The sequence below is a fragment of the Mus caroli genome, unplaced genomic scaffold, assembly GCF_978045245.1.
Source record: "Mus caroli unplaced genomic scaffold, Mus_caroli_1 scaffold_10, whole genome shotgun sequence".
Taxonomy (NCBI): domain Eukaryota; kingdom Metazoa; phylum Chordata; class Mammalia; order Rodentia; family Muridae; genus Mus; species Mus caroli.
In genome coordinates, this window is record NW_028227265.1 from 6150530 (window position 1) to 6165196 (window position 14667).

A 14667-nucleotide genomic window follows, 5' to 3' on the forward strand; every position below is an offset into this window, starting at 1 on the left:
TCCAGTTAAAGAAAGCCTGACTCCATCCAACTAGGGAAGAATAGTTAGGTCGCCTCTTCTGCTGACACAAGGGTTCCTCAAGATCCATCAAGAGGAAAGAGCAGAATATGAAATTCTCTAATGCTGCTGCTTAGGAAGGGAAGTGTAAGAGGAGGCAACAAAGCTGGGCGCTGGTGGCGCACTTTTAATCCCAGCACTCAGGAGGCAGAGGCAGGAGGATCTCTGAGTCTGAGGCAGCCTGATCTACAGTGTGAGTTCCAGGATAGCCAGGGCTACACAGAGAAGCTATGTCTGTAAAACAAAACAGAAACTAAACGGAGACAGTGGATGAGCGTGCACTGTGTTTCCGGCCTGCTCTAATGTTGAGTCATCTGTAGCTCACAGATGTTGTGCTGTGCCGTGGTCACTGGGGCTTACATCTCATGCAGTGCTGTCTCTTGTTGCTTGTGACATTTATGGGCTCCTTGGGATGGGTGTTAGGCTGCCCAGACGTGGATGGTGATGCCGGCTCGGCACCGTCCCTGCCTCAGTTTCCCTTTCCTTCTCGCTGCTTCCATCCTTGGAGTCCCCGAGTCCTAGCTTTGGTCTGTGTCATCGTCTCTGCCTGTACACAGCGGTGCGGCTGGTCGTGTCTGCTAGCCACCGAGCTGTACTGCAGCCGAGGCTGTCTAGCCACCGAGCTGTACTGCAGCCGAGGCTGTCCCTGTCCTGTGGCAGACGCTCTTTTCACCTAAGACATGGGACATGATTTCTCTGTAGCTCTTCAGATTCTTCCACAGAAAAAGAAAACCCCACAAGTGATGCTCACCTGAGCAGGAGGCCCCTGCACCTCCTTCCTGGCTGTGCCTTTCACTGAATGACAGAGAGCCAGGCAGGGTATGTGTCGTTCCTCCTGAGTCTCAGTATGGCTCTTCACACACACCCAGCCAGTGCCTTTGCTCACACGGGCTGTGTGTCTGTCCTGTCTCTGCCTTCAGTGTGTATGTGAGTTCTTTTTTAAAATTCTTTTTTTTTTCAAGATTTATTTATTTATTTATTTTATGTATGTGAGTACACTGTAGCTGTCTTCAGACACATCAGAAGAGGGCATCGGATCCCATTACAGATGGTTGTGAGCCACCATGTGGTTGCTGGGAATTGAACTCAGGACCTCTGGAAGAGCAGTCAGTGCTCTTAACCCCTGAGCCACCTCTCCAGCCCAGATGTGAGTTCTTAGAGGTAGCGTCTTCCCCTCGGGAGGCACTGAGCCTGGAAGCAAGGTGCTCTAACTGTCCTTCAGATTATGTGATCTCAGGCCATGTCGTCCAGTGACCTCAGTTTACTTCTCCCTCGCTGCAGCTTCTGCACAGCAGCGGTTTCTTACTGTTTGTGCAAGTTCTCTGCCCTGCGCAACTGTTTGTCTCCGGGTCTGATCAAAAAGGTACGTGTTTCACATTCCTGCTTTCAACCTGACGGTGTCTGGCCTCTGCGGCTTTCTTGTGTTTTCCTCAGCACACGTATGCATGACGTGTCTGGCTGACTCTGGGATAACCTGTCTGTCTGTCTGTCTGTCTGTCTGCTTGGGGAGGATTTCATGCTGCATACTGCTGCTGCATCTCCTTATGAATTCAAACTGGGGCTGAGATAACAGCTGGTCAGGAGATGCTATTCCTTTGAGTAGATCCTGATATTTATAGCACAAGTAAGTTAAAAGGTAAGAATTCATTAAAAAGAAAAAAAGAGGAGTCTTGCCCTTACACCACAGTTATCCCTGTTTGCTTGTGGAGGCTTGTCTGTCTGTCTGTCTGTCTGTTAGTTCGTTTGGCTGGTTGGGTTTTGTTTTTCAACACTAGGATCGCTCACATGTCCTAAGCAAGTGCCCACCACCAGGCTACTAGCCCAGCCTCCTTTTCCTGAGCTTTGCTGAGCGCCTCTTAGGTATGAAGCCTGGATCATGACTGTAAGCTCTGCATCCGAGATAACAGAGAGAACATCTGAGATGTAGAAATGAGGGGAATTGTGAAAATTGGGGGTTTTTTGTTCATTCATTGTTGTAAGATTGAGTTTTAATTATGTGTGAAGGCAAGTACAGACGCCAGCAGAGGCCAGAACAGGTCAGCTTGAGTGACAGGCAGTTGTGAGCCACCCAACACGGGTGCTAGAAACTATACTCTGGTTTTTATCTAGAAACTATACTCTGGTTTTTATAACAGAGGAGCAATAGCTGAGAGTGGTGTTACACACCTTTAATCTCAGCACTCAGGAGGCAGAGTCAGGCAGATCTCTGAGTTCAAAGCCAGCCTGGTCTACAGAGCAAATTCTAGGACAGCCAGGGCTGCACAGACAAACCCTGTCTCAAAGGAAAAAAAAAAAAAAAGGAAAGGAAAGGAAAGGGAGCAAGAAAGGAAGAAAAACAGACAAATACAGCAGCAAGAAACCGCAACCATTCAGCCATCTCTCCAGCTCCAGAGTTTCAGGCCGTGCCTGATGGAATAGAGAAATTTGATCTCAATGAATGAATGAATGAATGACCCAAAAAGGAGGAGTGACTAGCAAGATGGATCCATGGGTAAAGATGCTAGCTGCCAAGTCTGGGGAACTGGGTACAATCCCGGAAACCCGTATGTTGGAAGGCAACAACCAGCTCCTATGAGCTGACCTCTGACCTCCACACATGCTTTTTCTCACACACACACACAATAAATAAGTGGGATTAGAAAGATGATCAGTACTTGTGAGCGCTTGTTTCATTGGAAGGATTAGAGGTTGGATCCTAGCACTTACGCAAAATTCAACACAACCTCCTGGTCTCTGTAAGCTCGCGCACACACGCACGCACGCGTGCACACACACACACACACGCACACATGCACACACATTAAAAGTGAGAATCTTAAAGAACAGGGCTGATGGTGTAGCTCAGTTAGTCAGGTGCTTGCCTAATCAAAAGCCCTGAATTTGATCCCCAGCACCAGATAAACCACAATGCGCAGTTTATACCAAGAGTGTGGCAGACCTTGTAACCTCAACACTCGGGAGCTGATGATGATCAAAAGGTCTTGATTAAAAAAAAACTCGGTCATTCTTCACCATGTAGCAGGGTTGAGGCTAGCTTAGGCTTCCTGTGATCCTGTCTCCAAATAATAAAATAATAAAAAGACTCAGCACAAGCTTTTGAAGAGTCTCTGTACTCATAAGCCCTGCCCAGATAGATGAAGTCATTCCTGAAGCATCCTAGGAATTTGGGCCACATCCATGCTTTGAGAGACCTGGTTCTAGGGCCTAGGTGCAGACTGAAGACCCAGCATGGTCTTGTGCAAAGGGGTGGGCACTTGAATAGTCAAGTTTGTGTTAAATAGGGGCCGAGAGTCCTCTCTGTCTCCCTGATAAGCAAGAAATGCTCTCAACGTGTCACTGAGGAGACACTTCTGGTGTCATTGCTGCTTGGCTAGCTCGGTGTGTGTGTGTGTGTGTGTGTGTGTGTGAGAGAGAGAGAGAGAGACAGTACAGGTGTAGGGCAGCCTGCATGCACTGAAGGGGCTCAGCAAGGCCAGGGCTTAGGGAGACCCCAGGGAGACCTGCTCTGCTTCCCTGCTCCTCCTGTGCCCCTGCTCATGATGTGCTGTGTCTGTCAGGGCTATAATGGGTTCACAAGAAGGTGGCAGGTAAGATGTCCTGGTGGGCATGGTCCCTGGGTGTGCCCCTGTGAATGTTTCATGCTGACTGTGAACTTCTCCCTGTCTGTTTCAGTTTCAGTTCGTTGTGTTAAGATTGTTCCCAGAGGCCAGAGCACCTTGTACTCCAGAGCATGCAGCTTGCGTCCCCTGGAGACCTCTGTACCTTCCTTCTGCAGACTGGCAGAGTGCTGCACTCTCTCTGTGGAGATGGGACAGCTTCCAAGAGCTCTTGAAGGACAAGGAATTTTATGTAGGTTTCCCTGTCTTCCACTATTTCACATGGCCTAACTCTGCCTCTCTGTGTGTGTGTATCTGTGTGTCTGTGTGTGTGCGTGTCTGTCTGTCTGTCTGTTTCTGTGTTTGTGTTCCTGTTTACCTTGGCCTTTGTCCAAGTGGAAATGCATGGAGGGTTGGTCTATAATGTGTTGTTGTTGTTGTTGTTATGGAAAATAAGATTTTGAGATCTGGTGAGTGAGATTGCTTTAAGAATTTTCATAAGAAGAAACAAAATGTAAGATGCCATGAACAGTTGAAGCAGAGTATTACATCAAGGTCATGGTTGGTTTTTGTTTGGTTGTTTGGTTGGTTGGTCGTTTCGGACAGGATCTCACTAGCCCAGGCTGGCCTATGTAGACCACGTTGGCCTCAAACTCACACAGATCCCCTGCCTCTTCCTCCAGTGCTGGGATTAAACACTGCACCGCAATGCCCAGTTTATACCAAGATTTGTTCCCCCAACTCCTGGCCTATAAAATAATTTCTTTTCTTATCAGATAACAATGTAGCCAGGTACAAGCTAATTGATTAAAAGTGAAGAGCCGCCGGGCATGGTGGCTCACACCTTTAACCCCAGCACTCGGGAGGCAGAGGCAGGCAGATTTCTGAGTTCGAGGCCAGCCTGGTCTACAGAGTGAATTCCAAGACAGCCAGGGCTACACAGAGAAACCCTATCTCGAAAAACCAAAAAAAAAAAAAAAAAAGTGAAGAGCATGCTGGGTAAGTGACTGGTGCAGCCAAGTGTGGCAGCGCATGCCTGTGAGCCCAGCACGTGGGGAACTGAAACAGGAGTGCCACGAACTTGAGGCCAGCCTTAGGTACTGAGTGAGGACTGTCTCAAACAAAATGTGCTGGTTTCACAGTTTTAATGTCATACTCAGAGCTTTCCTTAATGCAACAATGCACCAGTTCCCAGTTCATTACAACACGGAGCACAGAGGTTTGCAGAGGGTTTTGTTGGTGGGGTTGGGTTTTTTGTTAGTGGTGTGGTGGTGCTGGTAGTGGTTTTGGGGTTTTTGGTTTTGTTTTTTTGGCTTTTCAAGACAGGGTTTCTCTGTGTCTCTGGCTGTCCTGGAACCTGCTCGCTCTATAGACCAGGCTGGCCTCAAACTCACAGAGATCTGCCTGCCTCTGCTCCCCAGTGCTGGGATTAATGGTGTGCGCCACCACGCCCAGCTCAGACCTTTGTTTTTAAGGTAAACTGGCAAATGCTTATAAACAGTGTGGTTTGTGTTTCATCCCTGCCCTGAACGATTCTGTGACTCAGTTAACTTACAGAGATTGGGTACAGCTGGAACTGGAAATTCAACCTGAAGCTGATGTTCTCTCAGACACGGAAAGGTAAGAGGTCAAGGGAGCTGACCACTGAAGCATCACCACAGCCTGTCCATACAGCCGTCCTGAGTGACGGACGTTCCAGTTAACTGAGGAACTCGTGAGCACAGACCCATGTGCCAACATGCCCCAGATGCTGGGGTTACAGCGTAACAAAGCCATGCTACATATATAAATATATATATATATACATATACATATATATATACATATACACACACACACACGCACACATATATATATATATATATATATATATAGAGAGAGAGAGAGAGAGAGAGAGAGAGAGTACCCTCATACAGATAAAGACAAATGAGGTCTATGCAGGGACCCTAAACCCACCAGAGCCTATATTAAGAGAATGTGTATATGTATGTGTATGCACATACACACACACATTTTTTTTTTTCCGTGCACTTTGGTAAAACCACAGTAGACACAATGAGTGGTCTGAGGTTACAAAATAGGCCCTGTCTAAGAACAAGTGACCACTTGGGCTGTCTGATTGAGGTAATGGGGGTATATGGGTGGACAGGCTCCTAGGAGTTACTTGAGGTGGGCACTAGAAACTGAGTGCATCGTGACGGGATGCTGTTGTTAAAGGCCTCATAACTTCACTTTAAAAAAATTATTTATTTTTATTTGATATGTATGGGTGGGGTGTGTGTGTGTGTGTGTGTGTGTGCGCGCGCACACGCACCTGACCTGCAGAGGTCAGAAGAAGGTGGTAGATATTTTGGAACTAAAGTTGTAGACAGATGCAGCTGTCATGTCAGTGCTGGGATGTGAACCTAGGTCCTTTGCCAAAGCAGCCAGAGCTCTTAAAAGCTGAGCCGCCTCACGGGGCTCACCAGGCTCAAGTTTTAAGCCCTTGGGTCACTGTTATCTTGAGGTCGTATTTAGACTGGAAGCGCAGGCTTTTTCCGTGCTAGGGAAGCTCTCCACAGGTGGGTGCCATTCCCAGCCATCCTCCCTGCTTTAGTCACACTCCTAATGCTTGAGATATCAGCCCACATGGACAAAGTGATGCCCCTCCGTGAACCTCGCCCGGTCTTTGTGGTGTGAGCTACCTCACTTGTGTTTGGCTGTTTCTACTTAGAACAGTCACCAGTAATCTACAGTGGGGATTCCTCAGCCGGTCCTCTTCAGGCTTTCTGGGGTTCAGACCACCGGGTTAACTCAGCCTGCGCTGCGCAGCTGCTGCTCCTTTTCCTGGGTTCATAGATGCAGTCAGCAGCCACCCTGCGGGATTAGCACTCTGCCTAGGCCTTGGTCACAGAATCGCCCCTGAAAGAGGGCTTGGCCACAGCTCTGTCCCCTGCCTTGCAGACAGTGGAGCCTCACTCACCCGTGAGCTCTCAGGCTGCTGGGGCTAGCTCCCACTGCCCAGTCACTGGCACTGTGTTCCTCTGAGAGAGACCACTTCAGGATGGTTACAAAGTGTTGCTCAGTGTTGACCTCGGCCTTCCACCATTGCAGACATGACTTCCACCAATGGGCAATCTATGAGCGCTACTTGCCAGCTCCGACGGCTTTGGGCGGCTGTGGTGGAGACCTGGAAGAGGCGTGCACAGTCCTTGTCAGCGAGATCATGGACTTCCACCAAAGGTCAGCCACACAGTCCTCAAACCTTCTGCTCTCTGCTAGTGACAGCACGGGTCAGCACAACTCAAAGAAGCTCAGTGTCGTCTTCTGTGTGGAATTCCTCAGTCATCGAAGCTCACACCATGGCTTCTTCATGGTGATCATTCATGTCCGTGCAATAGCACTGTAGGAAGTTACTTGTCCAGGGTCTCACTCTGTAGCCGACTCATCTAGAACTCAATCCTCCTGTCTCAGCCTCCTGAGGGTTACAGCAAAGTGAAGCTGGTCAGTCCCCTCTTCAGCTCTTGAGCAACTCTGGAGGAGGCGTATTTTGCATGTGCCCGTGACTGCCGCGCTTAGCAGTCTACCTCTTGCCGGCAGAGCTGCCTGCTCTGGGCATTTCATAGAAACAGAATCGCATGTGGGCTTGTGTTCCTGGCTTAAGCACTGTGCAGATATTTTCAGGGTCCATCCATGCAGTAGTATTTCATTCCTTTATGGATATATGATGCTGCTGAGCTGCTGGTTGCTTAGCCCACCTGGGTCCTCTCTTGAAGGAAGTTGAAGGGGAAGAGCAGTGGTGGGAGCAAGACTTGGCCTTGCAAGAGATTAGGGTTGCCTTCTATTTTGACATTACGTTACACTGAAGCAGAAGCTGCAGGCCTCTGGGCGAATTAACACCTGTTGCTTAGCAGCAGGGGACTAAGTAACTGGTAGGGCGGCTACAGCAGGGGACTAAGTAACTGGTATGGCTTCTCTCTCTCTTGCCCAGAAGCCTTGTGCCTCTGCCTCTTGCTTGCCAGGCTGGAGGGAGGTTTGGAGCAATAAACTTGTATTGAACCAAGCAAGAGAAGAGTCAAGATCACAGAAGGAAACAGTTTTACACAAGCAAATGTGCATAAACACACACACATTCATATACACATTCATGCACACACGTTCATATACCTACATACACTCCTGTTGGGTCCAACCAACTACTTATCTCATATCTACATACATAGATACACACATCCATACGTACGTATGCATATGGAGCAAAAGCCCAGCTGCCAGCACAGAAAGAACTCAGTCATTCTGGGTGAAAAATGAGCTCCAACCTTTACTGCACAGAGAAAGGAAAAGCTTCTACCTTTTTATTGCGAAATGAATTAAACCCGAGTCTGTAAGAAGAAAGCGCTGTCCTCTTTAGTAAGACAGCCTGCCTTGTTACGCAAAGCCCTGCTCCATCTCATGGTGAGGAGAAGCCTGCTCTCTCTCTGCTCTCGCTGCAGCTTCTTCTTTGTCTTTCTCTCTGCATTCTGCATTCTGTTCTCTTCCTCTTCCTTCCAATTCTGTCCTCTCCTTCTGCCACCTAATGACATTTCTAGGGTTTTTTTGTACCTTTTTAGGAGAATAGATCACATGGTAATTTACCACAAGTTTAAACAAATTCAAATCATAAATTGCATAAGATGTTTACAACAGAGATGTTTGTATGTGTTTCCATTAAACCAGATATCTAACTGGACACTCACTTTCTCTCACTAGCTCCACAGGTTCATTGAAAATTAGTATAAGTTAACAGTGAGGTTTTGTATAGATAAACCCAGTCAGAATTCTACCTTCTGTTCTTATCCCTACAATAAATAGTTCGTTCCCTCTTAGGACCTTTAGTTAATTGTTTTACAGCCTAAGGAAGGTATTCCCAAGTTGTGAATCCGTGTCAGCGCCTCCTTTCTATCTCAGAAGCAATAACTCATGGCGCGTGAAGCCTGGCAGAGTTCTAATCTGATTACAGCTTTTATATCAGAGAGCTCGAGTTGTAGCCCTAACTATAAAAGGCTTAATAACTACTAGTTTAATTTTAGGAATTCTTATAGAATCATCATTAGGGATTAAGAAATCACCTATTTGCTTGTATAGCATCACTATAAAACAGTCCATCTTCGCTGTTCTGCATAAAATCTGCCCAGCAGAGTGGGCTAACGCAGAAGGGTTGTTATATTAATTCTATAAGGACAGGAAAGGCATATCAGCTGCAGGAATCAAACCCTGAGATTTGTCCCTCAGGTCTTGCATACAGGGCCGTAGTTCACAATCCATGATGAAACCGTCTCAGGAAGACCGCCTGCTAGCCATAGCCTTTCCGAGAAGGCTCCCGACACTAAACAGTATACATCATCTTTATAATCACCTTTATCGTCCACCCGTCCATCAGTAGGCATTTGGTTGCTTCTGCTGTTTGGCTGCTGTAACATCACTGTGACCTTTTGAACATAGGTTTTGTAGAGCTCCGAGTCACTGTTTTTCCTGGACATATGCATAAGACTGCATTAATGGGTAATAATACTTTTTTCTTTTTTAAAAAAAGTGTTTTCACATGCTGGCTCTGCCTGCAGTAGAGAGGACTGCAAGTGCCCCCAGCACTGCCAACACTGTTCTCTTCTCGTTTTAGTGACGGCCACTCTAGGGTATGAAGTTCATTGCCACTGTTTGAGACTTATTTTTTCTTCTATTAGAATTCTCTCCCGACTCCCAACCGGCCCATCCCAGCTGTCTTCTGTGCTACTAGAGATCAAACCCAGGGCCCCACACAGACCTGCTAGTAACCTGCTTCCGAGGACAGCCCAGTCCTTTCAACTGGACAGTCTGAGTTGTAGCTCTTTACATGATCTGCACAGGCACTTAGCACACAGCCTGGGACAGTTTCTCTTGTACCCTCAACTGTCTTTCACGCCCTTGATAATGGTGAGTGAGTGAATGAATGAATGAATGAATGATGAATTTGCAGGGGTCTGATTCATTTGGTTTTACTTCCTTCATGTGAGGTAGGGGTCCACATTATTCTTTTGCATGTCTTTGTTGAGAAGACTGAATTCTCCCCCACTCCCCACATGGTCTTGATGTCCTTGTCACAGATCAGTTGGCCACTTACAGGAGGGTTTATCTCTAGGCCCTGGTTCTATCTGCTGTCTCAGGGTGTTATTCTGTGATGTGACTTTGAAGTAAGTCTTGAGATTATGAAGTGTGCGTCTGTCAACATTGCTCTTTTTAGAGATTGCTTTGGCTATCCTGGGTCCTTTGTGATTTCACTTGAATTTTACCATCAGTAAATTGGTTTGTTTGTTTGCGGGGAGGGGTTGGTGGTTGGTTGTTTTGTTTTGTTTTGTTTTTTCCACAAACCCATTCGGGATCCTGATGGGAACTGTATTAGATCTCTCCCACTTAGGATAATAATGCCATCCTAACAGTACTTAGGTTTTCCTGTTCATAGTCACAGGATGATTTTTTGTTTATTTAGGTTTTAACTTCTATTACCAATATTTTAGGTTTTCATGATACAAGTCTAATATTTGCTAAATATAAGACTTTATTAATAAATATTTTATATTTGTTTGTCTAAAGACATAGTCTCACTGTGTAGCTTTGTCTAGCCTAGAACTTGATATGTAGATTAGGCTGACCTTGAACTCCCAGAAATCCTCCTGCCTGCACATTTTCTTTTCAGTGTGACTGTAAATAGAATGACTGGCTTTTTTTTTTTAATTATTCATGGATAATGTATAGAAATACAGCTGAGGTTTGTTTATTGATGCAGCAAACTCAGTTCCTTGCTGCAGCTTCTTTCTGAGTGAGTCGCTCAGGCTTTATTGCCTGTGAAGTCATGTCCCTCGTTGGTGACATCCTGCAGCTTTGTGCCATTGTCAAGGGTATGATTAGTTAGGGGATGTTAAACCTTGGACGAGAAAGCACACTTGGTTGTGGTAAATATTTCTTCCCTTAAAAACAAAGGTGTGTGTGTGTGTGTGTGTCTATGCTTAAGCACAAATGCAGAAGCCAGGAGAGGATGTCGGCCACTTGGAGTGGACACACATTCTTAACCACTGAGCTGTCCCTCAAACACTCCCCTTTCTTTAGATAAGCTTTTGCAGTTTAGCCATGGCTGGCCTGGAACTTGCTGTGTTGGCCAAGTTGGCATCAAACTTGCAGTCATCCTCCTGTCTCTGCCTCTTGAGTGCAGAAGGTGCATGCATGTGTCCTGCCATTCTTTCCTTTGTTGGTAATCGGGACCGCTGGCACTTTGGGTTTTTGCTGGTTGTTTCGTGCTGTCAGTTACCCGCAGACGCTCCACTGTGGAGACGGGGAGGGAGGAAGGGGCACCACAGCAAGCTCTGCCGACAGCACCGCAGCAGCACTGAGCCGGCTTCTGTTTCCTTCTCAGTTCGAGGAGTTACAATCACTCAGAGGACTCAGACCTGGTTCTTGGTGGCCGCACAGGAAACAAGGATATTCTTTCCAGGCTACAGGTGAGTGAGAGGACAGAGCTCCATGTGTTTGCTGCAGCAAACCTGCCCTCTGCTAAGGTATTTATGACGTTTGCATAACGGTGCCCGACTCAGCAGAACCGGGTGAGAGCCTGCATTGTCCACACCATGGCAGAGGCCTAGAGCAACCGCATCCTTTGAGTTTACCCCACAGGTGAGCGTCACAAGGCCCAGACACTGTGGCTGTGATGCCAAAACTGTCTCCCAGCTTTGAGACATCCGAACTGACAGCAAAACTGCTGTGCAGTCTTCTGCTTCTTCTGCTTCCTCCACTGGGCTGCAGGCTCTGAGAAGTGACCTTAACAAGGTAGCCTACGTAGAGGAAAGAGCGCATGGAGCCCTCAGGCCCCTGGGGAACCCAGAATGAGCGGGAGAATGCAGCGGAGCCGTGCTGAGGTTCCAGTGCGTCTCTAAGGAGCCTGTTTCCAAACCTCCGTCCGTGCCTGATGCCCTTGGGAGGAGCAGGCATGCCAGTCCTCCGTTGCTGTGGCATAGTAACTGAGAACTGAGCTAAAGGAGCAAAGGCCACTTGTCCTCATGGCTGTGGTCCTGTGGTTGAGTTGAGGGAGGGTATGACACATATAGCAGCCAAGAAACAGGGAAGGAGCGACTGTGGACAAGGTAGATTCTCCAGAGCCCGTCCCTACTGAGGATTCTCTAGCCAGCCCGACCTCTTACGTGTTCTCCCCGTTCCCGGTAGTCCATTCAGTGAGGCCCCCAGCCCCAGATGGGGTCAGGGCCCTCACAAGCCTCTCATTCTGAACACCGGTGCTTAGCAACAAGCTTTCCACGCCTGGTGTTTAGGGGACATCTCAGATCCAAGCCAGAGTAGTACATGTCACTTTATTAGACGCAATCATATCTGTGGGTTCCATTCCTCAAGAGTCTGAATTCAGAAACGTGGGGAGTGAGAACTGTGGGTAGTAAGAACCGAGGATCCCGTAGAATGTGCCCAAATGAGAGCATCCTCCAGGATAAGAGAAGCTGAGCTCCTGGCTTCAGCTCAACCTGTCTTCCCATCCATCTTTCCTAGATGTCAGATTAGCCTGAGAGGGATCTAGCCTGCATGTGGTCCTTAGGGTCACACATCAGGCTGTGGGTGCTGGGTGTATTGTTTCTGTGGAATAGACAGGACACACCTTACTATAACTGGTATTTTTGCATGTTATTTAATAACTCCCAGCTCTTACTACGACCTGGCCAGCTGCTCAACAATCGAGAAAGATTTCTTTGGAGTTTTTTAAAATCAGCTTTAGCACAATGCCTAGGGGAACCACGCCTAATCCATCCCTCTCTATGCTTGCCTGTCTCCTCCCAGCTGAGCTCTCTACTCAAGTGCTGTCTGAATCTACTCAGTCTGTCCTAGGGGGCGTTTCCCTCGGCCACCTGCCGAGGTCCATCCCATCTAGTGGAGACCTCCAGTTCTCTCTGGCTCCTTTTCTTCTCTCCCCTCCTCCTTCCTCCTCTTTCTCCCCTCGTGGTCCCTATCTGGGACCCCCAGCCTGGTAACCAAAGCCCTGCCTACCTCTATTCTCCCCAGTAATTGGTTATAGCCACTTTTATTTAACCAATAGCTTTAAATCAGGAGCAAGGTTTACACAACAAAGGCCTGTATATGTGAGAATTTGCTCCATATTTAGAAATGTTCCGAAGTACAAGGGTCTCAGGAACTGTGACAGCAAAATGTTGGCCTGACACTAGACAGAAGTCTATCTGAGCTATGCTAGTAGGGATGGGACCATTGGAGCCTGACACCAGCCTTAAAGAGTGTATACATAGGACTCCCCTTCAGCTCATTCCTGCACATGTGTACACCTGTCAACACCTAGCACAAAGGGCAGTGTGTGGCCCCAGGGAGACCTGTGGTGGTATGCTGGGTATCCCCTGTGCTCATTTATGTTTACAACTTAAAGATTGCTGTGTTCGTTTCTATGGTATCGTGTGTTGCGGGGTGGGGTAGGCTGAATCTAGAGTCTGTGCATCCCAGGCAAGTGCTGTAACCTATGCAGGCCCCTGAAATTGCAGTTCTTTTGCCTTAGTCTCCCAATAGCTGGGCTACTACATCTGGCTAGAGATGGCCTTCACATGTAAAAGCTTGTGTCCTTGTCCCTCCTTACTCCTCATCCCTGTGGAGACAACCTTCTCAAGGTCATCTCTCAGCGTCCCCAACTAAGGTCCACAGCGAGCTGAGAACTCTTCTGCCCTGGTTCCTGTTTGGTGACAGGTCCAAGCTGGAAGGTGAAATAAGCCCTGCTCTTTTCCAGGAGATCGCTCTGGACTTGGAGCTGGATCAAGGTTCTGCTGTGCCCCATGGCTGTTCTACACCTCAGAGTCACTTTCTGTTTCGGGTGTTCAGAAGACGGCTGCAGGCTCTGGCAAGGCCAGACAGCATGGCTACCAGCCTCAGGAGACAGCAAGAACTGCTCATATGCAAACGGTATCATCTGGCTGACTCTCATGCCCGAGTCTGTCTTTAGCTTCCACTACTAAGTGCTTATTTCTATTATGTCTACTCCAGCCAAGCTTGGAATGGTTTCAGGGTCTTGGCTCTCATAGGAACAAGTGTAAAAGGTGTTTCAGATTCTAGTCTTTCTTCTTAGACTCAAGAATCCCTCTAGAGAAGATGTACTATAAAGAACACGTTTTTGTCTTTAAAGTGCAGTGTGACTGTTCTCATAATAGAATTTTCCAGCTAACGATTGCTTCCTTAGACACTGGTGCATCCTTCCACCTGCTTGTTGAAATTTTATTTATAGTTTTTGAAGTGCACTTGGGGTATCCACAGTGAATAAGCAGGGATTAAGAGCTGTGGACAAAGACGGCTTTGTATTGAGAACACATGAGTTCAAGGGCAAGCTCAGTGGGAACTGGAAGGGCTGTGGCTTTGCGCAGCATCACTTGGTCTGGAAAGTACTGTACAGGGCAAGGACACCCTGTCCATGCTGTCTGTCTTCACCACAATGCACCCCTTTCTTTCCAAGGCTTCTCCTCTGCCTGCCTCCATCTGTTCTTGTGGGTGGCCCCCAGGCTGGACGACCTGTCTCCCCCAATTGTGAAGAGTTCTTTAACCTGGTCAACTCTGAGTTGGTATGTGGTGCAGACGCTCTGGGCTGCCCTTTCTACCTCTGTTGGTTTGTGCTGACTTGGATCTGTTTTCCAGAGAAACTTCTGTTGCCACGGCAGTGTCCTGACCTCTGACATTACCATCCACTTCTTCAGGGTAATGTGATGCCTCCTTCAGGGCCTGGGCTCCCATGGCACCTGGGTTGGCAGACTGCTGAGCCTCAGGATGCTTTTGCTGCAGGGGCTCCTTCGTGTGTGTCTCCGAAGTCAAGACCCAGCATTGGTGGCCAACCAGACACTGACAGAATGCCAGACTAAGTGTCCCGTGATTCTGACTTCAGCACTGGTAGGTCTGGCCCAGTTGGGTTTGTTAAGTTACATTTATTTATCTCCTCCCCATACCCTGATCTCCCTGTATGTATTCATGCAGAAGCCAGTTCTTTTTT

The 14667-nt window shown here is 47.8% G+C and overlaps 1 protein-coding gene across 1 annotated transcript in view; it reads left to right on the forward strand.

Moving 5' to 3' along the window:
• Window positions 1–14667, forward strand: part of Fanca (FA complementation group A) — a 52520-nt gene that overhangs the window by 32787 nt on the left and 5066 nt on the right. Inside the window, exons 27-35 of the mRNA XM_021170569.3 lie at window positions 1339–1420; window positions 3730–3906; window positions 5200–5273; window positions 6747–6875; window positions 11056–11140; window positions 13423–13595; window positions 14140–14245; window positions 14319–14378; window positions 14463–14567. Coding sequence (XP_021026228.1) covers window positions 1339–1420; window positions 3730–3906; window positions 5200–5273; window positions 6747–6875; window positions 11056–11140; window positions 13423–13595; window positions 14140–14245; window positions 14319–14378; window positions 14463–14567 — 991 coding nt within the window. The remainder of the gene's footprint in view (window positions 1–1338; window positions 1421–3729; window positions 3907–5199; window positions 5274–6746; window positions 6876–11055; window positions 11141–13422; window positions 13596–14139; window positions 14246–14318; window positions 14379–14462; window positions 14568–14667) is intronic.